Source organism: Glycine max, chromosome 12 (assembly GCF_000004515.6).
Source record: "Glycine max cultivar Williams 82 chromosome 12, Glycine_max_v4.0, whole genome shotgun sequence".
NCBI classification, from domain to species: domain Eukaryota; kingdom Viridiplantae; phylum Streptophyta; class Magnoliopsida; order Fabales; family Fabaceae; genus Glycine; species Glycine max.
Window position 1 is genome coordinate 36,845,050 of NC_038248.2, and position 27,544 is coordinate 36,872,593.

The window sequence follows — 27,544 nt, forward strand, 5'->3', positions numbered from 1 at the left end:
CTCATCATCTACAACATGTTTCATAATACCGAAAACTACATAAGAGGTATCCTATAATTCTAAAATAAATTAGTATTAGAAATAACATAAATAATATCATTTTTTTTAATTTTATATCAATAGCTTTTACCTCAAAATAGTATTCAAGAACACCAATAGTCTTCTTAGGTGTATTATACAAAAAATCCTCTAACATACGTAATGCAGGTAAATCAATTAACTGGTTTAGACCTTGAGAAAGTAACTCAAGCATTCTTCAAAAAAATATGAAAAAAAACATGAATAAATAAAATCAGTCCATAAAAAAACTCTAACATTACTCTATTTACCATTTTGCGCTAACATTACATTTTTGTTGATTCCTTTACTTCTTCACATTCAGCTTTACAATAACTCTTAGACAATTAGAAAACATTATTCAAGTACCTTAGAAACACTTCACTTTGGCTAGATGGACTATTACAACAACATTTTCAACTTTTCCAGATGCAAAAAATGCATTAAGTTCATTCACAAATGAACCAAACAAAGTACACTCTATGCTAAACTTTTTTTTTTTTTACAAAATATGGAAAATAACAATGACTTAATAAATTTAAAACCATATAAAACACCATATAGAACTAAATAGAAAAAAATTAAAAATACCACTTACCCATCAACCTCTATTTGGATGACATTCATTTTTGTCTTCCTTCAATTTTTTCTAATTTTCTCTTTCAATCCCAACACCTGTCAAAATACTCATGACATCTATGCAAATTAAACATTTTATCATTTTAACTTGTCCATATAGTATAACATCTAATTTAAAATTTTAATAAAATTTTATGATTGCAAGGAATAAAAACCTTACCAACTAAATAATCATTATCGTAACCACCTCCAACAATATCTCTTGTAGGTACAAAATCATAGGGAGAGTATGTGCATTATCCACCAATGCAACCTTAGTGGGGTATTGAAACATAATTTTGTACTTGTGGTGGATGGTTCGATATATACTGTCATTGTCAGCAACACAAAAATTGAATAGAGTACATTGAAAACATAAAGTAAAAAATTTATAAAATCATAAAATATCATAAATCAAAAAATTAAAAAAATTAAAAAATGACAAACCTTTGAGTCCACCCGCACCATCTCCATGGACAATGGTACTTTGCGTGCATATGTTTGTTTGTGGGTTGAAACATCATATGGCATCCGCAAGAGAACACCTCTAACCTTGATTCTCCAACTCTCTTTCTCAGCAACAAAGTTAAACTGGTTAGACATATTTTAATTTTGACACACAACTTAATAAAAAAAAATTCTTTATGGTTTCACGATCAACACACAAAATCAAAAATCCTAAACCATTATAAGGGTGATAGATTATGCAGACTTCACAAATAAGGCTCCAAGGTAAAAGATGTTAAATTTTAAAATATTTAAATATTAACATGGCTCTTGTCTTCACCATAAGGGTTTATAAGCTACATTTCCATTTTTGGCAATTTTTGCATCTTCTTTTACAACATGGAAAATGATGTTGCCATATGATCCTCCAAGAAGTCTTCATCCCACTTTGTCCCTTCCCTAAATGCCAAATGTAGCCCATTTGACTTTATTAGAATTCACATTTTCTTTGGATGGTGGAAGGAATTACCCATTCATGTGAAAACACTCTTCCGTATTATTAGGATCACCTCAAAAAGAGGATACATGTTTGGAACAAGAAAAGAATAAGTTGCACGCCACATATTCTTCTACTAAAAAGTATGATGAGTTTGAGATTAATTTAACAAGAGTAATAACTAATAAGTATGAAATAAAATTGAATTATGACTCATATATGATTCTTCAACACCTCAACAATAGGATAAAGTTGGCAAGTGGTTTGTATTGTTTGATATTTATAACTAGATGAGTGTGTCACTATTTATGTGTAACAGGTGCAAAGGTGTGTTGAAGACCAAACAATACTGATCACAACATATGAAGTGAATCACAACCACCCTTTGCCTCCAGTTGCTATGCCAATGGCACAAACCACTTCCTCGGCTGCAAGAATACTGCTTTCAAGATCAATGTCAAATGCTGATGGCCTGATGAAAACTTCCTCACAAGGACACTCCTCCCATGCTCCTCTGGCATAGCACCTATCTCAGTCTTAACTCCATTCCCAATTGTTACATTGGACTTGAATTAGTCTCCAAACCCATTACAGTTCCCAAAGCAACCAAGCCAATTCCAAATCTCCTTCCTTGTTGTCCCTTATAACTTTCCCAATTCACAAGCCTCATTGTTGCCTCAGATATTTGGCCAAGCACTGTATAACCAATCCAAGTTTTCTGGCCTTCAAATGTCTCGATGCAGACCCTTTCCAATTGAGTAATCAATCTCATCGGCCACCACCACACCTTGCTGACACAGTTAGTGTTGCCATTGCAGCTGACCCCAACTTCACTGCAGCTTTGGCAACAACCTTCACTTCCATTATTGGAGGTGCACAGCCGAACAACAATGCTACCAGTACTAATAATAATGGAACCACATCAAACAACACCAACAATGGCAATATTAAAACAAGCAATAACAAATAAAATCAACAATTCCAATCTTCTAAGGGAAATTGAACTAGTCATAGTTTCATAGTTCACATGTTACTCTCTTCCAATTTTTCTTCCCTTTAATTTTTTGTTTGATTAATTTGATTTTCCCCCCCCCCCCCCCCCCCAACCCATCAATTGGGCTCAAAATTTAGGTTGAGCTAAAGGATAGTTGATATATTTTTTTTTTAAATATATGCCTCCTTAATATGCTCAAAATTGTATGTCATACATAAGCTTGAAAATAATGTTACATGTTATATATAAAAGAAAGTAGATTAGTTTCCCATGTTTTGTACGGATATGGAAATGAAAAGAAAAGGAAGGTTGGGTTTCTCTTGAATGAATCTTTTGATGCTGTTGATTCCCTTTTGTAATTTTGTTGGCTATGGAAGAGGCTAAATCTTGAAGAGAAAATAACAAGGAATAAAAGATAAAAGAAGGAAGGGTAGTAGTTGTTTTGTGTACCAAATGGTAGGATGTAGTAGGGAAGGAAAAAAAAGGGTTAAGAAAACGAGTGGTTGAAAGAGGATGTCATTCTTGGGACACATAAAAAAGAAATTAAGATTGTATGGGAAAAGGATAAGAGACAAGGGGACATCTTCAATTTGTCTTATGTCATCCATAGCCCACTTGGTAACTTATTAGACAAGGGGACATCTCAATTTTACTTAATTATATTCTATACAATAACATGATATTAAGTTTTTTTTGTCATTTCAAATAAGATAAAATAAAATAGATTATTTTTCAATTTAATAAAATATGAAATGAAATCACTTTTATTTATTTTTTCATAAAATATTTAAATAATAAAAATATTTTATTTTATTTCATTTTTTTCAACCTAAACTTGTGACACCCTCTACCCCCCACATATATATTAAGAAAGGAATAAAAATTCAAATATTAATTAAAAGTATTTTTAAAACATTTTTAAATACAAGCTTTTCAAATGGATAAAAGACTCACATTCACTTTCTTCTACATCTTATTCAAACTTGTCCAAATAAATAATAAAGTCATCTCGACTCAAAGAAAATCATATAAGTCTCATACAATTAATATAGAACCTATATCCTAATGTCACATCCTATCAGAGCGTGGTGTTCCCGTGTCCTCTAGCATGAGGTTCTTCATAGTCATCCACCTATTCATCTGCTCCCCCGAACACAAGTTCAAGATCATCACAGGATCCAAACACAACAACACACAGGGAGTGAGTTATCACATTCCTAGCTAATAGAGAAACAAGACAATTAAATATACATATTATATAAATGAGATACCACTTGCTTAAACATAGCTCACGTAACTTCACCACTTCATCATTCAAAATTCACTTTTCAATTATCAATCACATTACACAAGAATCCCATACTTCGATCAAGATATAATAACACATCAATTAGCAAGCATATGCAATAGTTATGCTAAGACTCAATCCTATATGCAATGTGGTACCATGTCAGTGAAAAACCACCCTGGGGCGCTTAGGAGTACATAACAAGACACACCACACAATGGGTTTGTCAGGTCACTCTCACTAAGTAAGATCATAGGGAGACCAGTCAGGGTCACGATGTTTTGCGAGAATGCTCCAACCATATGAGATCAGCATAGGCTTAAAGGAGCACTCAAACCCAGTGACCCCCAAGGCCTACACCCCGAAGAGTCCGTCAGGGCCTCTCCCTCCTGATTCAGGTCCAACCCCTAAAATAATTTTTGCATGCAGACACTGCTCATAAATTATACAATACCCACGACCTTACCCTCGTGTTTTAAACACGTTCAACACAATCGCACTATGATTTAACACTGGCTCCTAAATAGGAAACCTACATTTTCTCTTTAACACTGCGTATCAACGCTTTTCTCAAGATAACACTGGTCGGGTTATTGTACAATTCATAGCTTACAACACAAGTAATTTCACATCAAGTGTTAACTACACACTTATCCACAACTAGAACTCATTCACAATTTCACTTCTCATAGTGTGACAATCCACCATCACATGTTTACACGTATCTCACAAATTAACACATGTTCAACTTTACACTTATACTCAATCTCAATAACAATATTATAATCTCAAAGCAACATATTCTTCTACAATTCATCACATACTCACAATTTGAATCATCATTTCATATCCTCAATATAACAATTTATATAAAACACTATCACAACATTAGGACTAAAATCCCTTAACTAATATTACACAATTATATCAAAATCATAGGTCGAAATATACAAATATCAAGAGCACAATTTATCAAGCAATTTTCATTAGGACATCAATATTTTATTTATAATCATAAAGGAAAAATTGCAATTTAATAAACATCTCAAAATAAAACCCCAATTTAATTCTCTAAGGATCCCTACACATGTTCTCACTAATCCCCAACTGTGAATAACTCATCCCTTACCTTTGAGCGGACTCACGTGTCTTCAGCCAGGGATAGCAACATCTCTAGCGGTTCCCTGAAATTCTTTCAGTTATTCCTCCGACTGCTCCGATAGAATTCCCAAACGTCAGAGAGACGGAGAAGAGATTGAAACCTCCACTTATACTGTCTTCATGCGATTCCTTTTTCTCCCTCCATGAATATTATCTCGCAAATCTCAACGGTGGAAGCGTGCGGAATTGAATTTCGAACAATATATCCAAATTTCACAATAATCCAACGGTTAACGAAACCGGGATCGTAGTTTTACCAAGACAGCTCTGGGTTTCTGCGGGAAAGAAAAAGGCTACAATGCGAAGGGTGTTTCTCTCAGTTCAGACATGATATCGAAATTCCAACGGTGAGAATGCTCGGAATTCTGTTGCGAACATGATACTCAAATTTCACGACGATCCAACGGTGAACGGGTTCGAGATCGTCGTTTTTCTGAGACTGGTTTGGTGGGCTGCGGGAAAAAGAAAGGGTTTTGAGAGGAAAAGGGAAAAAACGAAAATGAGGCCAAAAGGAGGCAGCTGACTTAACATAACTATTTATACCTAGGGTACTCAGCCTATTATTTGCTCTATATTTATTTATTTATTTATTTATTTTACTAAAAAGCTTTTTAAATTTATTTACAAAAAATTGGGATGTTAGAAAACTCACTACGGCAAAAAAACACTTTCTACATCTGTTAAATTGCACATTCTACGTTGGTTATTAACTGTTGTTATAGGAGACGTCGTAGAAAATGTAGACTTTCTATGATAATTTCATAGACAACCATCTTAGAAAAAAATATCATTTTAAAACAGTTCTTAGTTAAAAATGATCTTAAAATAATACACTTTCTAAGAAAGTTTTCCATAAAACTGTGTTAGAATGCATTTTTTTAAAAAAATTAAAATATATTGAGTATTCTAAGATGGTTTTTTGAAAAAATCGTCTTAAAATAGACATTTCAAAATGATTTTTCAGAGAATCGTCTTAGAATATTTTTTTTAAAAGAAAAAATTAAAAATATTTTGAGGATTTTAAGACGGTTCTTTAGAGAACCGTAATAGAATATGCTTTTTTTTTAAAAAAAATAAATTTCATATACCGTTCCAGCTGAATTCTAAAATTGACTAACCAAAGGTACCTTCGATGGCCACAAAATTAAAATTTACGTATTTTGGCTCTTTAAATAACAATTGCTTTCCTTTAAATATCTTAAAATGAACTAATTCAAGTGTACATTAAATATAAGGACAAATGTACATCACATATATATATCTTTAATGCTAAAATTTTCAAACCAATGATACATGAATATGTTTTTAAAGTTTTGCAATATATTCTTAGTAAATACTATTTATAGTATTAAAAAACAAAATCAGATGTCATTATTTAATTTGATAACTTAATGACAGGAATATAAGGAACTTGATATACATTTTGTCCTAAATATAAAGCATATAATGCAAACATGCATGGGTGAGTTTGTTTGAAATTCATGCTTTTATATACTCCACTTGAGCTATATTAATTAAGGAATTCAATTCCCTTAAGCTTATACGAGAGAGAGAGAGAGCTCAATGCTTACCCAATATTCGACCAACATAACCACACTAAAGGGCAGATAATACACAAAAGCCTCGTCTGGATCATAAGTACGATAGTACCTCCCCTTTTCCATTTCATGTATGAATCTTCCCTCAGTGGCATATATGTCTTTGTTTAGACCATTGTGGAACAACGGTGGCTCCCCTTCTTCATACACAAAAATCTTGAATACCTTTTCCATCTCTAGGTAACTCCTGTCAACAAATTACTAAAATTAATAGAAACTAAAGTACCACTAGTGAGATTATCAGCTCAACTTTTATATATGGCCATTTAATTTCCACTTCTTTTAGTTTTTTTTTTCTTTCTTAATGTTCAAGAATGTGTAATTGTTCAAATACAAGGTGGTTGTCATGCAATAATTCACTCACTAAAAGAATAAAATCTCTATAGAACATGATGGTTAGCATGCATTAGTTTGATGCAGAAACTTGTGCTGGACCAAAAAATATACATTTATGTACCTATGAAATGCATTGGCGTTTCTGTAAATTGAACCTTAAGGAACATAGTCTGGATCTTGAAGGGTCGGTGTAAAATTTGGAATTTTGCTAGCTTCTATGATGGAATACCATGCTTTAGCCAATCTTGCTTCAATTCTAATAATAATAATAAAAAAAATCTGTATATTCAGTAAAGTTCATGGCAGATATCTCAACTGAGCCAGAATAAAACAAATGGAATAGGAAACTCAGACTTTACTCCATTATCCTCATTGAAGTGTTATGTTATTCATATATTTAGTTTTCTACATGATTTTTTGCAACAAGTATCTTTCTTATGGCTGAGCTATTTGGTGACTCTATTCTTCTGTAATGACCATCTCCTTCCATTATTTTTCTCTTTCCCATACATAAGAAGCATGATTTTCCATAAACTTAATTTCCTACTTTTCCACAAGGGTTAATAGTTAATACTCTCAGACAACTCCCCAAGTCAATCAGTATGCATAGATAAGCTACAAGTAGTCAATATTAAATTAGAAACAATAAGAGCTTTTCATTATCCGCAAAAGTCAAATTGCTATGAAAATGGAATTGAAAATGAAATTTCTAAATGAAGACCTAGTCAATCAGTATGCATAGAAGTGTATATGGGAGTTGTAAAGTCACATTCTTAAAAGATGATAATGCAATAATAACATTGGTGGTAGCCACCACTTTGGATAGCAAGTAAAATGACAACAAAAGCAACAAACATAATTGGTAGAATAACAAGACAATTAATACTAGTTGTTTTACTTATGATGGAGAAAGGGAAATATAGCTAACAAGTAATTATTCGTACCATTATTATGAGGAGGTGAAGAACAACGCATTTGCCTGGGCTGCAAATTTTCCTGGAGAAAGTCGAATGTGCATGAGTAAAAGTAGAAATTGTTAAAGAAAACAAAAAGTCCAAAGTTTAAAAAAAATCCTACATTTCGAATATTGTCATTTTGAATATGCAACCCCAGACATACTTTATGAATTGGCTGCCTGGGCTGTCGCAGTACTGGATGTTCAGGGCTTTTTTTCTCCTCACCTACCATAGAAACTTAATTCATGCAAACAATGAAATGAGTAACCAATACATGTAAAAGCATAAGGGGTTACATTTTCCCATCCAAAGCAAACCCACAGATTTATATCTTACTGTGACATGGAGACTCTGTAAATTCAGAAATGTTTGTGGCAGAACCATATTCAATCTAAAGAAAGAAAGAACATCAAAGTAGAGTTCTTTGTTTCATTAGCAGCACTAGGTGACACCCGAGTAGCTCTGAATTTCCTTTTCGCTTCAAAAGAAGCAAAACCTTTCAAGGCTAAGGAAAAGTTACTCTAAGGAGGAATAGAAGAAAAGGTGCTTGCTACAAGTGACAGTATGCTGTTTTCTTTCAGATGGTAGGTGACTCAACTTCTTCTTCCTCACTTCTTTCTTTCATTTTATTGTAATTATGTATCACGAAACTAACTACATCTAATAAATAATTGCGTCCCGTTACAGTGGCTTTACATACAAGTAAAGGAAGGAAGTTGAAAAACATATTCAGCTAAGCATATAACAACATTCGTGTAATTACTTGTTTCATCACTAGCAATAGTAATTCTTAGTTGATGTCAGTGTTAAGGGATTGTTGTTTGATACTTGATTATTAAGTGAAGGCTTAAGTATTTATTGGATAGTTGATCCTCCATATAATGATAATCTTTTTCTCATTGGAAGTGCATAGTTTGATCACTGTTAAAATCCATTTTGTTCAAAATTAGCAGATTTTATTCACCTAGTCTACAAGTCCAAAGGATTTTCAACTTAGGGATAAGATTAAGGATTAAATTCTGAAATTTATTTATCCAAATATTATCAACATACTAGTTTTTTTAACAAATTTATTTAGTAACTAGGAATTGTGGCGTACTCGAATTTTGTATAAGTCTTGTGGCTTCTACCTCGTAGCTAAGAGTTTTGAATTCAGGGAATGGAATAGTTATTTATTACTTTGACACAATAGTCTACCATAGAAAGAATGGAAATAAAATTATTATTGATACAAAAAGCTTACTATATGGTATATAATGTTGACCCTGTGATTGGGAAATGATGAAGGGAGGGGGAGGGGGAAAGAGAGTGATTGCAAATTCACTGACATTTCTAACATAATTAGCAAACAACATCTACCGATAAAAATAAAAATAAAAACAAAAAGCTTACTCTCTGGCAGCATATTGTATGTTTCATGCAAAAATTTTAAAAATATTACCTCACATAATATTAATAACTTGTATAGGGTGAGATTGATTTCTGTTTTCTGACTACGATATGCATTATCAACTTCTCAGCACAAAAAATGGGTTCCAAATATTGTTTGGTCGCCCTTCTCCTGTTACTTCTCCACCCTGTGGTTCTCTCAGGGCCTAGTAATTGGATAATTAGAGTTGGATAGAAAAAGAACAAATTTAATCAAAGGAAAATGCTCAAAAGAAATACTGATTCAGAAGGAGCAACATTGACAGAGGCCAGACCTTTTGGTGGCTATGAAAATTCTGATGACACAAGTATTATTCGATTAAAGAACTACATGAATGCTCAGTATTTTGGAGAGATTGGTATAGGTACTCTTCCACAGAAATTTACTGTAATATTTGACACTGGAAGTTCCAATCTTTGGGTACCTTCCTCCAAGTGTTACTTTTCAGTAAGTCTTCATAATTTCTCTCCTTGATTATATTTAGTGAAAGCTTTCCTCAAAATGTAGTTTTTATTCAACTGGGTGAAAAGAAAAAAATGTGATTTCATGTTGTGTGCTGGTTGCTTGCTATTTGCACTCAAGGTACAAGTCAAGTCAATCTAGCACTTGCAATAAAAATGGTACAACCCTTCATTCTCGGTAGTTGGTTCAGGAAACTTCTCTGAAATTACCAATTCAAGATTAACATCGTGCTTTTTTCTTGCATCTCCTTTGTTCATTATGTATCTAACTACTAAACAAAAATTAAAAGTTATCCAGGTGCTCTTCTTAAACGCGATCAGATTCAGGCTTCATTCTTAATCATATTTATCTTGGAAATAGAAAGAAAGAAAAGAAAATGCAAATTTTAGACAACAGATGTAGTTATTAGTATTATCATCTATTCATTTATGTACAAGTAGGTTCATAGTACTCTTCTATATGAATAGAGGTTGTGATTGGCCTCTCAAAAAATGGCAAACCACGATTCAAATTTCCTCTAAGGAGAGCGCCGACATTTAGTACTATCTAACTGTATCAACAAGCAGGACGTATGATGGGAAATTAAATAAATCATACCCTTCTATTTTAGAGTATCAAGGTGAATTTTTCATTGAAATCAGAATTTATGGAGAAATAATATACATTTAAAAATATAATAATTGTATGATGAGGTTTTGAAACGTTTATTCCTTTGATATTTTTAGGCAGGGTCATCAGCTGAAATCCATTATGGAACTGGGCATATTTCAGGTTTCTTTACCCAGGACCATGTCAAGGTTTGAGATTTGGTTGTTTATGACCAGGTAAATGTTGTTAAATACACACTTCTGTATTATTCTTCAATATAGGAAGTGTTTCATGAGTCTGTCTTTATTTAGTTTACTTGGGACTTGGCTTTAGGATTTTATTGAGGCAACTAGATGTTGGATTTCAAGAGATATCTGTTGGGAATGCTGCTCCAATCTGGTAAGTTCACGGATGCTTGCTGTTATGCAATTGAGAATAAGTAAAGTTTGAAATATACAAATGAAATTTTCAACTATCTCCTAATGGATTCATTATTAGTTGTTCTCTATTTCTCTCTAAATTGAAAAAATTGCTTTGTTTGTGTTATTGATGGTTATCATAGGTATAACATGCTTAATCAACATTTTCTCACACAGCCAGTATTTTCATTCTGGTTAAACCGTAATACTAATGAGGAACAAGGCGGCCAGATTGTATTTGGTGGAATTGATTCAGATCATTACAAGGGTGAGCACACATATGTTCCAGTTACTCAGAAAGGCTATTTGGCAGGTAACGCATAATGCAACTTTAGTAATAATATTTTTCAACATGCTATACAACTCAATGTTTTTATTTTTTCTCCCTAACTATTTTCCCTTTCGATTGCAGATTGAAATAGGAGATGTACTAATTAATGGCAAAACAACTGGTATCCATGATCTATGAACATACATAGTTAATAATATTGTTGAATGGTTTTTCATTCTTGAGAATGGAAACTATTCATTATTAATTACTGGTTAGCCTTAATTATTGATAAATCATACAAGATGTATACATTTTTCAGGATTATGTGCTGCCAAGTGCTTGGCAATTGTTGATTCTGGAACCTCTTTGTTAGCTGGCCCAACGGTATGAAAAGAAATTCCTTTTAATGTGTCAAACAAAATCAAATGTGCTTTATCTCGTTTAGAGAGCCAATAGTAATTTATTGGAATCTATAGTTAGCTCATTGATCTATTTGACTATTTCTGATCAATACATCAGTTGCTGGATATATACATCAGCCACTGGTGTGTAATGAGACGAAACTGATTCAACTTTAAACCGTTGTATATTTAAGGGGGTCATTGCTCAAATCAATCATGCAATTGGAGCGGTTGGTATTGTTAGCCAAGAATGCAAGGCATTGGTAGCTCAATATGGAAAAACCATATTGGATAAGCTGATAAATGAGGTATTTATTATTAATTTTCATATCTTTTCCATAATTCCATCCATATATTTTATACTTTTAACAACTTTTCTAAAATTCCTATTATTTCATAGGCTTTGCCACAACAGATCTGCTCTCAAATTGGTTTATGTACTTTTGATGGTACTCAAGGTGTAAGGTATGATCTGATCAACCTATTGTGTTCTGATAAATGCATTTGGATGATCAATTGTGTTGTACATGAAAGGAAAAATATTGACAAATTCTCCTATAAATTTTAGTATTGGCATCCAGAGTGTGGTTGATAAAAACATAGAGAACATCTTGTAGTTGGAATGATGCCGGATGCACAGCTTGTGAGATGGCCGCGGTATGGATGAAAAATCGTTTACGATTAAATGAGACAGAAGATCAAAATCTTAGATCATGCCAACGCGGTAAACCGTTCATCATATTCATATTTCTGGAAAATAATCAAGTCCTTTCAAGAATCTCATGCTGTGTATTCTCTATTGCATTTACAGCTCTGTGATTTGGTCCCCAGCCCAAAGGGAGAGTCAGTTGTTGAATGCAATACTTTATCTGAAATGCCTAATGTTTCATTCACCATAGGGGGAGAAGTGTTTGAGCTTTCCCCAGAGCAGGTATAATCACTTCCAAGGTGTAGTATGTGGCATCTAATTGAAATTTTATTTCCTGGTTCCCCATAGTGTCTCAATTAGTTTTTATCAAGATACTAGTAACTTGCTAACAAGGCATATTGTATTTAATTTATCTTTCCCTAGCCTCCAAAAATCACACCCTCAAAATTCATGTCTTTTCTACTGTCCTATCTCAACCTCCTAGTGTTAGCCTGCCTTACTTAGCACATTTTTATTAATGAATACTTGTTACATGAATCAGTATATTCTTAAAGTGGGAAAAGGAGCCACAGCACAATGCATTAGTGGATTTATAGCTTTAGACATTGCTCCTCCTCGTGGACCTTTATGGTACGTTTCTGAATTTTTTTTTTTACTTGTATGGCTGCTCTAGTCTCATAAAACATGTATAGACTCCGATTGGTAAGCATGTTACATACACTGAAAAAGGCCAACTTTTTTGGTAGTAGTTGAGAAGAAATAAAGTTTTTATGGGATGTACCAATGTTCCTTCAAATTTTAGAAATATTATGCCTATATTAATCTTTCAACTCATGAATGTTGCTTCTGAAATACAGGATTTTGGGGGACATTTTCATGGGTAGCTATCATACAGTGTTCGATTATGGCAATATGAAAGTTGGATTTGCTGAATCAGCATAAGACTGTTATATGTATTTTAAATTAATTGCTTGCTTGGGAAGAGACTATTGGTGACTTATTTCCCTAGAATATGATAAATAGCAAAGTGGGGGTAATGTATTATTTACATAGTAAAGTACAGTCTTATCCAATACATTGTGGCATGTGCCTTAGCCAGACACTATAACAAACCCTAAACTTGTCATAAATGTTTGTAAATACTCTAACTATTGTCGTGTATATTATATAATCAAGACCTTATAAAATAAAAGCTTGTTGTTTGAATGGTATTTATTCTGTTCATGCCCAAGAGATCATGGTTGGTGACTTTAGCCAGAAAGGTTGTTTTAATAGGATTGAAATAACCTGATTTTGAGTTTTTTTTTTCATGTAGGGGAGTAAGGGAAAATAGCCTTATTCTTAGATAATCGAAGAAAAAGAGAAAATGGGAGAGGGTGATTTTACCTATTACTAAGAACTCAATAGATGGCTATAACTTATAATTAAACTAAAGTAAACTCCATTTTGTGGAAATTGTATCTCTAATAAGTAATAACTGCACAAGAAGTACCTTCCTCATTTTTATAACATTTACACAAATTGCAATCTGAATATAATCAAGTTAACAATTAAGCTTGGACAATAGATAATGCTTATCATGCGTCATATTTTTTTTTCATGAAAGGCTTTCCATTTATGTCACACCGCGACTGAATATTTTTCGAGGCTCACGGACAACGCTCTTTTGTTGGATAGACAAAAATCGTTGAACCTTTGAAAAGGTAATGAGAACATGTAATTAGAGATCGAATATAATTAGCTAGTCACGCTTGGACATCAAATAACTTATGAGTGTCTACGACAATTTTCTATGTTGGATCCCAGAAAGATGTTTAACTATTGGAAGGACAGAGAGAAAATGAAAGTAGAGATCTCACTGAGGAAAAAGTTGAGGTGAAGAAAGATGTTCAACTATTGGAAGGACAGTGAGAAAATGAAAGTAGAGATCTCACTGAGGAAAAAGTTGAGGTGAAGGAAATACATTAAGATGACATTAGTTGTGTGGAATAACATAATTAGTTATAGACTTGCACACATAGGGCTTTGTATTTCCACATAATTAAGAAACGTTTTACTTTTATAATACAGTTTTTATATAATAAATATGTTTTCATATAAGCTACTTGTTTATGCAAATCGGCTGGAGACCCAATAAAGTTTAGGTGAGCCAATGTGTTTGAAACATTTAAAGCACTTAACTAATTTTTTTATTCATTTTTTTAGAGGCAGGGGTATCTACTAATAAAAGTAATTTTACTCAAACCGAGTGTGATTATTATAATGGCAAAACTTTTTCTTCCAATATTTAATGAAACTCAAATATATATGACTTAATTTTTTTTTTTTTTGGAAAAATGTAAATTATATTAATCCCAAAATGTAAATTATAAAGAAAATCAAAAATCTCTCCCTAATACAAGAAGGTTTATATCAAGATGTTACAACAAATATACACTTGTCTATACATAAGAAATTTAATCTTGCTAATAACTTCTATTATAAAAAATTGATAATCTTCAAAAATCAATTTGTTCCTAGACAACCAGATGCAATAAACTGTAATTACTATAGTTAGACAACGAAATTTTCCTTAAACACGTTAACTTAAATTTAATATCATTATTGATTAAACTAAAACAATCCTACCTCAATTCATTCATGAGTTGGAAAGATAATTATTTGAAAATATTATAATTTTAAGTATTTCTAATTAAAAAAACTTATAAAAAAACTATATGAAACTAATACTTGATTCTAGAATTTCCACACGTACTCCTGATGCTATATGAGAGAAGAGTGACGTGGTAACAAACTTGCAACAAGTGACGTTATACTTCAGGTGCCGCCTAGTTTGCAAAGCCCCATTTTCTCTTAAAAAGGAATAGAGAGAAAGCAATGAAGAATCGGTGATATATTATTATTCGTACTCATTTTAATAATTCCACTTTACTTTGTGAGAAAGAGAGAGAGAGAGAGACAGAATTACCTCCTTGAAGCAATTTAAGGTCCATGGCCATTGAAGAAGGGACAAAAGGAGAAACCTTTTCCGTTGGTTTCAATCGATGTTGTTTAATAACCGAACTTGGCAGTGACACCACCATACATACCATAACGGAACGTCAAAGCAAGCATATATAAAACGTCATTCTATTCTTCTGCTACACATTTATTTATATTTGTTGCCTAACCAAGTCCATCATTGGAGGAGAGCAAAGTGGCACACTTTTTTCTTCTTTTTGGCCTTTTTTGAGTCTCACAACCAAAGCAACAACGTTCAAGCTTCAAACCAAAACAATGCCCCTTTATCTATATTTCTCTTTAGTTTTTGTATATTTGAATCATTCTTTTCTTTTTCCAGTTAGAGTTAAGTAATGAGATTTAAGTGAAAAAGGAGTTAGGTTTTTTTTTTTTAAAAAAAATGTTTTGGATTTGAAGAGAGTTTTGTCCTTTGTCTTTTAGGTGATATTTAGTACAAGAAAAAAATTGTAGCATTCTTTAAAAAGTGACATAGAAATAATAAAAATATATATATTATGTTTTAATAGAATATTTTTTAAAACTAGAAAAGGTTTGGAAAATGTTAATTCTTAAAGAAAAATGAATAATTTTTTTTCATTTATTTTCATATGTAAGAGTAAATTTTTTCCTTAATAATTAAATGTAAAGTTATTAAACTTTTCTGTAATAATAATTTATTGTAAACATAATATTCTTATGAAAGTTTAATAGTATCCATGAAACAATTTTTGAAAGTTCTTAACCTTTTATTCCTGAAAATAGTATTCCCCTAAAAAGTTGTTTAATTCAAAATGAATGATTGTTTGTACCAAAGTTATTTTAAATGAGTTTTACTCAAATCGACTAAAATTAAGGTTCATAGCGACTTTAGAGAGGCTAGAAGTATTTTTTTTCCTTTTATTTTATTCTCCTTTTTTTTCTTATTAAAATTAAATGTAACTTAAACTTCTTTTAAATTATTTTTTTATTCAAGCTGCTTAATTAGTTAATTTCCGTTTTAAAATAACTATCCTGCATTTAAAAAAATTTTATTTTATTTTAATTTTTTAATATTTTGAAAATTAATAATATAATATTACTATGAATTTTATTCTATTTTTGATATTCTTACTAATAATTAAATAGAAAATCTTTCAAAAATATTAATAACAAATAATATATACAATGTTATTGTAATGTACTCTAATTACAAATCATTATACATGATAAATTTATTAACATTTTGATAATTGCCTTTAGGAACTTTATTTTAATGATCATTTTGTAGGCAATTATCTTAATATGTCAATACATTTAAACTTGTTTGGCTTTGCTTATAATTAAGTTTTGAATAAATTAGAATAACTTTAAAATAGTTTAAATGCTTGATTTTTCATTTAAATTTAATTTATTTTAGTGTAAAAATAAATGAAGAAAGAAGATAGATGGTGTTAGGACCTAACTCAAGACCCTTATAAAGAAAAAATTTTAGGCTGGAGGGGTCAGATATGTAAGGTTCATAGCACACTTCAAGCTAAGAGAATTGTTTTCCTTGCACAATATTTGGGCTCGGTGCACAACTCAAACTGAGCATACAGTCACTTACAACAGTTCTATTTTGCATGCAAACTTAGCATATAACTTAGGCTTAGCTCATAGTCACTTAGACAAGTGCTTTTTTTGTATGCATGCTTAACGCGCAAACCATTATATAGAAACAACAGTGCAACTTGTTTGGTCCTATTTAAGCTACAAGGTTGCAAATTTTAAGACAGATTTGTTGGGGGAGCAGTTTAGGGTTGAAGGGAAGGTTGAGAGGCTCTCTCCCTTGCTCTTCATGGCTTCCCTACCATTTCTCATTATATCTTTCATCTATTTTCTTCTTGTGGTTATGTAGTTATATAGTTAGATTTAGTCATTTGGGGTTGGTGTAACTGAACTTATCCTTATATTTATATTTTTATTTTTAATCTATGTTTATTGTTTATAATTAAGTGTTATTTTTTATGCATTAATGTTTATTTTCGTTTGATCACCTTTTGTTTGATGTTGTGGTTGTCATTGAAAAATATTTTTGAACTTAGAAATGGACAGAAACACCTAATGGATTTTTTGTCTTAGGATAGAGCAAGGTTTGTCAATCATCTTTTAACTCATGTTCTTAAAATAAGTCACTTAGTTAGATTAGTGAATAGATTGATAATTTGGTTACGGGACTTAGATTCTTTTCATATGAGGGATCAAAATTTGAGTATTTTAATGAGTTGATAATAATAATTGAGCTTTGAATTATATGAGTAACATTTGTTTTCATGAGGAGGTGATTTACTGAAATCCACCCCAACTCTTTTATTCTTGTATAGCACTCAAAGTGTTTGTAAAAATTATCCAAAAAGAGTTTCTTATTCTTTATGTTTGCTTAATTTCTTGTTATTTATATTGTCGCAATCAAATTATAAGCATTGTTTCTAAAAGCCATGATTAGCAAATATTGTTATTTTTTCAAATATTATGTGAATCTCTATGAATACAACATTCGACCTTAGTACTATGTATTACTTGTGTGATTTGATATACTTATCAATCAATTATCACTTTTATAATAATTATCTTATAAATTATACCCAGAATTATTTCTATTTATTTAAAAATGTAAAAACCTTTTATATTGAGAATACATGTCGATGAAATACGGTATTTATATATTTGAATTTAAAACATTCAATATTCTTTTTCATTTCCGTATAAAATATAAATCACAAACAACAATTATTATGGAACTAAAAAGGAGCATTTAGGGATTACATAATCGGCGGTGCACCAAACACATGGGACGTTGGTGTCCTCATATATAAAACGTGCAGTTTTAGTTCACACGTGTTAGGAAATGGACCTACTTTTGTTCTTTATCCCGCAACTACGCGAAAACCCTTTTCATACAAACCAAAAAGAAAAAGGAAAACAAATAAACGAAGAAAATGGGACCACGTGACTGGCGTGTGATCCACACTAACACCATTCTTCATTTCTTCTACCACAGCTCAACCTTCCAGCTCATGCCATTCGCATTTTATTCTTTCTTCTGTTTTTTTCCTATTAACGGCATCTTTTAATCAACTATTTAAAATACATCTTTTTAAGATGCAAAAGTTATGGAAGTGGATTTTATTTCTCATCATTTTTGGTAGAGCTGTGAAAACTTCTTTTGGGTAGCATTTTCTTTTATCCGGACAAAATTTGTTCATGTTCTTTTTTTATTATTTATTTAAACGTGTTTGATTTTTAAAAGAATAAAAATAATAGCAATAATAATATCAGAGCAAATAGGATAGGTAGTTTTCAAACCAATATTCTATTTGTTTCATTAATTTTACACTGTACTAAGATATCAAATCATCCTATTGGACTTGATCATAAAGATAACATATATCTTTTACTAGTAATAAAGATAATCTTATTTGAATCAAGTAAATCACTTGATTAGGATAAATATGAGTAATAAAACTCTGTTTCTAAACATTTGACTTAATTGTTTACCCATAAATTGAATTTGAAACTACTAATTAAATCGAAATAATTTAACATCACTTAATTTTCACCTTTTGGTGGTTATTTCTCATAACTTAAAAGTGAAAACTTTTCTTTTTTTAATTTTAATTTATTATCAAGTTTAAATCCTTCAAGTTAAATGTTATTACATCATAAAAAAATCAAACACTTAGAAATTTAAGAAATTATAATTAATATCTTTTTAATCATATATATATAATTGTGAAATATTCATTAATTTTACTGATAATTATCTTTTATAAAAAATTTGGTTGATCACTCTTATTATTAATGTTTCTTTTTTCAATTATACTTTTTTTAAGTACAACTTAAAATTTTAATTAAGATATTTGAGTATAATTTTACTTGTTTTCATCTAATGTTAGTATTGAGGCGTGTTTTGATACTGGATTTTTTTTTGCTATTATATATTTTTGGTGACTGTTTTAATACTAATTTAGGAATATTGATGATAAAAATGCATCGAAACTAAATATAAATGCCTAAATAGAATTTCATTTAAAATTTTTATTGAAGAACTGTTCACCTTCTAAATAGTCCATTTAAGAAAGTTGCACTGTTCCAACAAACTGATGTTATTTGACAAAATCCACTGTGTGGACAGTTATTAGGTAACTGTAGCGAATTTAATTGGCTTTATGCTTTTGCTTGCTGCGTAAATAAGTAACACATAAATCCATACTTCTCACTCCTAACCCCTCTTCCAACCTCCTACCCCCACCTGCTTAGTTTCTCTGATTTGCACTTTCAACCTCTAAGCACTTTCTAAGTACTCTCCCCCTTTAGCTTCTATCTCACACCACCCAACCAAATGACCAAACCCCCCCAAACTTTAATAATATATGCTTAATTAAACTATCATATTAATATATCTAATAATAAAAATAAATACTCGTAATCAAATTTGTGAAATTGAAAGAAGTTTAATGAATGTCAATGCCACACCCACCTTGCAATGATTTTTGATTGTTTCTGAAATGACACTTTTTGACCATAATTGATTAGTAAAGCGAAATCAGATACATTCATCCAATTATCTCATGCCATGTGATGATTCTTAGCTTCAAACTGAAAAATTGAAGGTATTTAGCGCATGGGGGGGGGGAGGAAAAGTGATTAATTGTACTTCATTTTACTACTATGTGTCACTCTGAAAATTATCATGATTGCTTTACTTGGGAGATAATAACCACCCATTACAAAGGGTTGTTTTTGGATTAGCCAATCCACATTGCGATCTAGCTTCTAGAAGTAAGCGTGGAGTAAAGTGACAGTTGGTACTTTGGATGTTAAATTTTTTTGGGCACTGCCAATAAAGCTTGATAATTCATAAAGTTTTCAACAACTTATTAAAGTACGTTGCACTTTTTCATGAACGAATTATCATGACAAATGATTGAAATGCAAACGATGTTCATAAAAGAAAAATAAAAATTGGTGTTAATTTTACAACATATTGGCCAATCCAAATTCTTCGAGTACTCAACTTTCAATGAGTTTGCTGAGTTAAAAAAAAGCTTTCAATGAGTTTCGTATATGTTGAACCCTATAGTTTTCTAAAGCTGCAAAATATCCACAGAAAATATCATCCTCAATCCAACATCCATTCATATGCACTTTTGCAGGACCATGTTTTGAAGTTTCTTAATTATAGATTTGCAATTTAGGACTAAAAAAATAAAACATTTATAGATAGAGATCAATTTATTCCTCTGGTCAAATAATCACCTAATCTCTAACTGATTTGTTATTAATTGATTTCCGTTAATGGGAAATCAACCACGAAAGTATATGTAATTGTAAATTTAACTATGTCGATATCAACAAAAGACTTGTGGAAAAAAAACAGCAATATAACTTAGGAAAAGGCAAGCAAACCAATAACTTATTTGACATCGAACAGGGCAAAACTATGAATCTCTCTATCTTACTTTGACTTCTAACAAAACCCCACACATGTTGACAAATACTTTTTCCTCAGGCTATATTATTATAATTTGTCAACCTTAAATGTTGATAATACTATTATAAAAACAAAACACCTTCCATGAAAAACTTATGAAAAAAATAATAATAGGAGAGATACTAAACTTCAACCACATTGGTGGTTGAACCCACCCCATTCACCTTGCCCCTAAAACCTCCCATGTTCACTTTTTCAAAGTCTAGCTAAGTATGATACAAAACAATGAATCCCTTCTTGAATGCCCCTCTTATCCACCTAACCCAAACTCTTAACCTCTCTCCTCCTTCCCTTATCACCAAAATAAATTCCAAATCCAAGTATTAATTCAGGCCAGCGCACTCAAAGACTTCATCCTAACATCTTGTCCTCACCAAGTCGTCACCACTAAAAACTCACAGCCACCCAAATTAGGCCACGTCTGTATACTCCCGTGGAAGGGATACTCACCTTTACAAGAGAGAGAAGCATTCCCCCAATTAAGTAAACCAACCAATAAAATAATAATAAATAATATATGTAGCTATAATATAAATATTTTTTACAAAGTTATCTCATAATAAAGTGTCATATTTAATAGCAGTAAAAAAAAGTGTAATATATAATAATTTGTAATCTTGAATACCCCAATCAGTTAATATATTTTTCCATCAAAAGAATCAAATTAAGTTGATTAAATAAGATCCATAAGTGTTATAAATCTATTAATATTATTTTTTATTCCTATAAAACCAACATAACATTTTTGTTTTAACTTAACTAGTAATATTAAACTTGAGACTTGATAATTAGTATGCAATTATATTAAATGTGAGTGTTATCACTCATGACGCTTTTATCTTACTCAGAACATAATTATCTTACATAAATATACCGAAGTCTAGAAAATAACATATAATAATTTTTTTCCAAGACACATATAATAATTTTGATGACTATAATTTCAGATTAATTGAATATGTAAAATTTGATACACGTACCAAATAAAATCATAAAATAAACCCTTTTAACTCAAACTCAGAAGTGTGTCCTTGTATTATATAAAGGCCGCAATTACAAACCGAAGACTCTGCACTCTGAGACAAAGCCATAACACAAAACATGGAGTGGACTAGAGGCTTCATCATAGGACGTGGGTCATCGGCCACCGTTTACACCGCCACCTCATCCCACTCCTCCACCGTGGCGGCCGTCAAGTCGGCGGAGCTAACACTATCAAATTCAGAGCAGCTGCAGAGAGAACAGAGGATTCTGTCTTCTCTGTTTTCTCCTCACATAGTTACCTACAAAGGCTGCAACATAACAGAGGACAACAACACCCTTTGGTTCAACCTCTTCATGGAGTACATGCCCTTTGGTACTCTCTCTCAGGAAAGTCACCGGCACGGTGGCCGCCTCAGCGAACCGGCCACCGTTTACTACACGCGACAAGTCCTGCAGGGGCTACAGTACTTGCACAATAAGGGTGTTGTGCATTGCGATATTAAAGGTGGCAACATTTTGATTGGTGAAGATGGGGCCAAGATTGGGGACTTTGGATGTGCCAAGTTTGCCAATGATTCCTCGGCGGTGATCGGTGGCACGCCGATGTTCATGGCGCCGGAGGTGGCGCGTGGGGAGGAGCAGGGGTACCCTGCTGATGTGTGGGCACTTGGGTGCACTGTGCTTGAAATGGCCACTGGTTTTGCACCATGGCCTAATGTGGAAGACCCTGTCACAGTGTTGTACCGTGTTGCATATTCCGATGATGTTCCAGAGATTCCTTGTTTTCTGTCTGAGGAAGCAAAGGATTTCTTGGGGAAGTGTTTCAGGAGGAATCCTAAGGAGAGGTGGAGTTGTGGTCAGCTTCTGAAGCATCCGCTTCTTGGGGAATTCAGTTCCAATGATAAGAAAATTCAGGAATCTAATTCGTGTTCTCCAACAAGTATTCTTGAGCAGGGCTTTTGGAATTCTATGGAAGAGGCAGAGGTAGAGTGTGTCTCTGCCTCTGCCAATGTGGTTCAGGTTAAAAGTTTTGAGGATTCTCCCAGGGGTAGGATCAGAAGGCTTGCTTCGTGTTCAGGGGATCCAATTGGGGAATTGGACGATGAAAATTGGATCACAGCAAGAGGCAGTGAAATGGGTGCTTCTTCAAGTTGTGATGGGTTGGATTTGGATGTTAATAGTAGAATTAGTGGTTATTTTTGTGATGATTATTATAAATGTAGGGATGTTAGTGTTGTAGTTGATAGTTTCAATTTTGAGAGAGGCAATTCTGAGAAGCTTCTCCCATTAACATTGGATTTTTTATAATTCAACTATTGGAGAACCTTTTTTCTTCCCTTCAGTGTGGAGAAACATTACATATCAGTGTTGCAATTAATGTCCAATGGCCTTTCTCGGCCACAGGCCTAACTTCAATTTATGTTTCGTGGGCACGTTTCACGTTTGGTTTAATTGCCAAAACCCTTTGCAAAACTGAACCTTTTTTTTTCATTTGGTGAAATAGGTGAATTGAAAAACAAATTACTAAATAAAGGCAGAGAAATAGAGCATGCAACGCATGGCAGGCCCCAGGTGGTGGTTCTGTGTTTTAAGTCTCAACCTCTCTGATCTTTATTTTTGTTGGTTGAATGAGTGTAATAGAAATGAAGCATGGGAACTAAAGTTACTGACTGTTCTCTCTCTCTCTCTCTCTTGGTGTTGGTGGCTATGCCATCTATTTTGACAACTATTTTATCTGTCAACGGTATTTGGTAGGTCTAAAAATAAAATTCCAAAGCCTTCAAATTAGTTAGAAGGTTAAACTACTGATCAAATTCTACTATACCGTACCGAACCTATATAATAAAACAGGTCGTAGTTTTAAAAGCTAAGCGAATATGTAACAAATATTACGTTAGGTGGGTGAGGGTTAATGTCAAAACCAGTAACATCATGATAAATACTAATCCATCAAATACAAATAGCACACACATGGCATGTTGAAATAAATTTGGAGTCGCAAAATTTGGTCAATGCGCTCTAGGTTGATTTATCTTGTATGAATGAATATTCAGTGCCCAAAGCATAGTCACCCCAAATATAATTCAAACTTTAATCTTTTATGGTTAGAGAATACAGTAGTAGGTCCCACCAAAAATTGTACTAGTAAAGTAACTTTGGTCAATCAAGGGACTGGCTTCGTTCAAAATTCGAATTGATTAGTTTATTACCATAAAGTTGTACTGTTGTCAAAGCCCCATCCACACTTTCCCCCCTAGAGGATTCTATTGACATTATTGTGATGCCCCTCCTTCTGAAGCATCTATGCTACTTAGGCCTCAAGTGTTCTTCAGAATTGTATAGGATTTGTCTTTGCCGTTTCCTCTTTTAAGCCCATCCGCACAAATCATCATGAGCTTAATTGTTTTGTAAATTTGCTTTAGTATTGGTTCTCAAAAAAAAAAAAAAATACTCCGTTATGGTTAATTTGATATGGATATGGGAATTATAGGCCTAGGTGCCTGATATAGCTAGGCTTTTGATTCTTGAAAGGTTACGCAATAGAAAAAGTATAAGAAAAGAGAACAACTTTGAACCACTGGCAGAAAGAGATGCGGGAAGAACAGGTAGAATATGATTTAAGTATTGTCGAACATTGTGAGTTTCTAGCCAAAAAAATACTTACCGAGTGTAACAGTAAATAGTTTATTAAGGAAAAAGTCTATGATGAAGTCTCATGTATTATATAGTTTACATAATAAAAAATCTAATAATGCGGCGGTAATTCCATTGAATTGGGTTGGCTTTTGAAGGGTTAGGTGATATGTATGCATGTAAACAACACGACAACATGCTCTAAGTTTGTTGACAAAAAATAGCATATTTTGGGTCCAAATATTCACCTCAATCAAAGACAATGGACCAAGACAAAAACTTGAAACCGAGACAATCTTCACGGTTTTTTATTCGTGTTTGACGAAGTTTAGTGTTGAGAAAAGTGAGAAGTATTGAGAGCAGAGACACCAAGACAATCTTCACATTTTTCTTGAATTCTTTCTGTTTCAGTTATATTTCTTTTATTTGATCTTACAGAAGGGAAATTGACAGGAACATGCAGAGGAAGAACAGCATCTAGGACGCGCTGAAATACTTACTCTGAAAGTTGAAATTCTACATCGTTGTTTGCTGTCAGGAGTTTACTCAAACTAGAATATGACCATATGTTGATATGAACTAACTAGTTGATGCAATCGTCTCAAACAGAAGAAAGTTTATCTTTGTTCATAGGAAATCTACCGTTTTTTAATGATAATACCCCGATTGAATTTTGATCTTTCACTCAATTGGATCCATTAATTTGATTGCAAAACTGCGTGAACATTAACCTTTATGTCCCGAGTTCACTGATTAAGGCGTATGCAACGATGAAAGTAATCTCAAATCCATCTTAAGCTATATAAACCCATTCTTTGAGTGTTACTTTGTAATTGTATTACTCCCGTTCGTCTTGTCCATGGAGCAATGCCCCATCCCCGCCATAAAACAAAAAACAAAATTACATCAATCAGAATTTAAGTTCAAAGAAACTTGACCAGATTTCTATGATTTACACAAATTAGCCGTGAGACAATCAAGAGGGAAAAAACCATGGGAGATTTTATTTTTTACATAAAAGGGAAACTTCATAAATTTAAATTTGTATACACAAAAAGTCTATATGTTAATAACACCAAGCATTTCATATTTTTACACCATTAGCCCATTCTATTATTTTATCCTCATCACATGCTCCAAACATGGCCTAATAGCATTCGTATAAGCAGAAACAGCTGAATCAAAGGAGAAAATTGCTCTGCATATCTGAACCTTCACATGCTCTTTTTGTTAACAGAATGAGGAGAGCTGTGGTCAATAGCCTGCAACTGACTCCGAAGATTCTGATTGTCTGCCAAGAGGCGATCATATTCCATAAGGAACCCCTCAGATTGCTTTCTAAGAGCTTCCACCTCGGTTTCCAAGGCCTTAGCCTTGCTTGCTTCCACCTCACACTCAGATTCCAGTTTCTCAATTTTGGGCTTCAACATGGCGTTTTCTTCCAACAACGCCTTGTGCTCTGCTGCACTGACACTTTTACCATCCTCGAAACTCCGACTCTGTTTCTTAGCAGCCTCCATGGCCTTCCTTAGTAACCTAAGTTCTCGGATGTAATGGTGCAATCTATCTATCATCAAAGACAGGAACAGCACAAACCCTGCCCACATCATCATATGTCAAAAATCAAATTCCGCAACTATTACACAAGAAAGAAACCCTTCAAATCAAATAACTTGGTTCACAAGACAATTTTTTAATGTGCATTTGGTTAAATTTTATAGTAGATAAATAATTATCTTTTCCTTAAAATATGAAGAATTTAATTAAAATGCATTGACAGAGTAACAGTATTTAGACATCTAATCAGATCGCTGAGGAAAAATTACTGACTCTTATATTCCTAAAATAATTTTTCATATGCATTAACAGTGTATGATAATTAAACTAAAAAGGGAATATATGTTTAATGGTAGTTTGACTTGAGAAAAAAAAAATAATCTTTGAGTGTAATTTTCATATACTAATAAATTTTACACAGTCAAGCAGTTAGAAATCTATCTATTGGTGTGAATTTTAAAATAGTCATGAGAAAAGGTCAACAAACATTTGTAAATAATGTATTACTGGATTTAGAAACACTTTACACGCATACACTTATCTCTATTATTTTATTTCATGTTTACTAATAATAGAAAAGTCAAGTATTTCAAAAAGAGTTCAATGCCAGTGTAAAAACGAAATCATACATAAGATTAATATTTTGAGACTAATATTTTAAAAGTCAACAAACATATCATACATACATAAGATTTACGATTGAATGATGGCACTAAAATTTAGTGCATAACCTTTTTCTTTCAAAAATAAATTAAACTTATAGCTTAAACGATTTTTTATTCTATTTTTTTACTATAAAATAAGTAAATAATAATATGATATCACAAAGCTCTAGCCCTAGCCCCAGCGTATCACAGTCACCATCAATTCATTCTTCAGATATAGACTTCGAATTTGAAATCATTGCATAGTGCATAGTTTGAGAGCATCGAATATTCCCCTAATTAACAGAAACGATAGAGAAACTAGATTACCCATAAGAGAAGCCTCGAGCATGTGCTTGGACACGAGTACTTGGTCGGTGGGGTTAACGACGGGAGCGTCGAGGTTCCGACGCCGGATCTTGGCGATGCTGTAGAGCGAGGAAGCGAGAACCACCAGCAGCGTGGCGGCGACGGTCTTGACGACGACGGGGCCGCGACCGCGCTTGACCCGATCCAATGTGATGATGACCAGCTTCCTCGCCGGAGTTTTGAAGAGGAAGCTCGCGATCACGAACATTTCCCCGAATATCACCGCGTACAGAAGCTGCAACATTTTTTTTTTCTATTTCTTCGTTATTGTGCGAAGGGAATGAAAACCCTAGAATGGAGTGAGAGGTATTAAGAGGGTGAGATTTCAGATTTGAGCGCGTGGGTTCGGTGTTAATGTGCGTGTAGAGCACAACTCGGAGGAGTCGACATAATGCCGGTAGAGGTGGGTATAGTCGTCAATTCAATACTGCGTTTTCCTTATTTCCCTCCCTTTTCTCTCTTTATTGCCTAACGGTCAACACTCATCTTCCCACCTTCCTCTTTTCTTACTCCACATCCATTTACTTGCTATTTATTATGCTTCATAAAATCATGCACTTTTTCTTTTCTTAATTTCATATCCTAATTTATTTTTTATTTTGTTACGTGCATCAAATTGGATGGATTATGGAATTCAACATCGTTTAATTATAAAATTAAATTAATACAATTGA

General features: G+C 32.7%; 2 protein-coding genes and 2 pseudogenes across 2 annotated transcripts; 3 read left to right on the forward strand and 1 right to left on the reverse strand.

Annotated features, from left to right (window-relative positions):
* The first annotated feature begins 1,912 nt into the window (after positions 1-1,912).
* LOC106795432 (probable WRKY transcription factor 31) lies at positions 1,913-2,696 on the forward strand (annotated as a pseudogene).
* Positions 2,697-9,369: 6,673 nt separating this feature from the next.
* Positions 9,370-13,279, forward strand: LOC100797249 (aspartic proteinase A1-like; annotated as a pseudogene).
* An 8,464-nt stretch (positions 13,280-21,743) lies between these two features.
* Positions 21,744-23,002, forward strand: LOC100797801 (mitogen-activated protein kinase kinase kinase 18). The gene has a single exon (XM_003539451.5). It carries the CDS (start codon positions 21,784-21,786, stop codon positions 22,972-22,974), a length of 1,191 nt encoding a protein of 396 aa, XP_003539499.1. The 5' UTR covers positions 21,744-21,783; the 3' UTR covers positions 22,975-23,002.
* Positions 23,003-25,301: 2,299 nt separating this feature from the next.
* On the reverse strand, positions 25,302-27,306 carry LOC100790767 (B-cell receptor-associated protein 31). The gene is made up of 2 exons (XM_003540246.5): positions 26,832-27,306; positions 25,302-25,897 (listed from the first exon to the last, which is right to left on the reverse strand). The coding sequence occupies exons 1-2, from the start codon at positions 27,112-27,114 to the stop codon at positions 25,515-25,517; spliced, it is 666 nt and encodes a 221-aa protein (XP_003540294.1). The 5' UTR covers positions 27,115-27,306; the 3' UTR covers positions 25,302-25,514.
* Positions 27,307-27,544: the final 238 nt, after the last annotated feature.

Excerpts from the sequence above, each read along its gene's own strand:
- LOC100797801 (XM_003539451.5), top strand. The coding sequence starts at position 21,784 with ATGGAGTGGACTAGAGGCTTCATCATAGGACGTGGGTCATCGGCCACC.
- LOC100790767 (XM_003540246.5), bottom strand. The coding sequence starts at position 27,114 with ATGTTGCAGCTTCTGTACGCGGTGATATTCGGGGAAATGTTCGTGATC. Across the intron at positions 25,898-26,831 it reads GCTCGAGGCTTCTCTTATGG|GGTTTGTGCTGTTCCTGTCT; the intron begins GTAATCTAGTTT and ends TGATGTGGGCAG.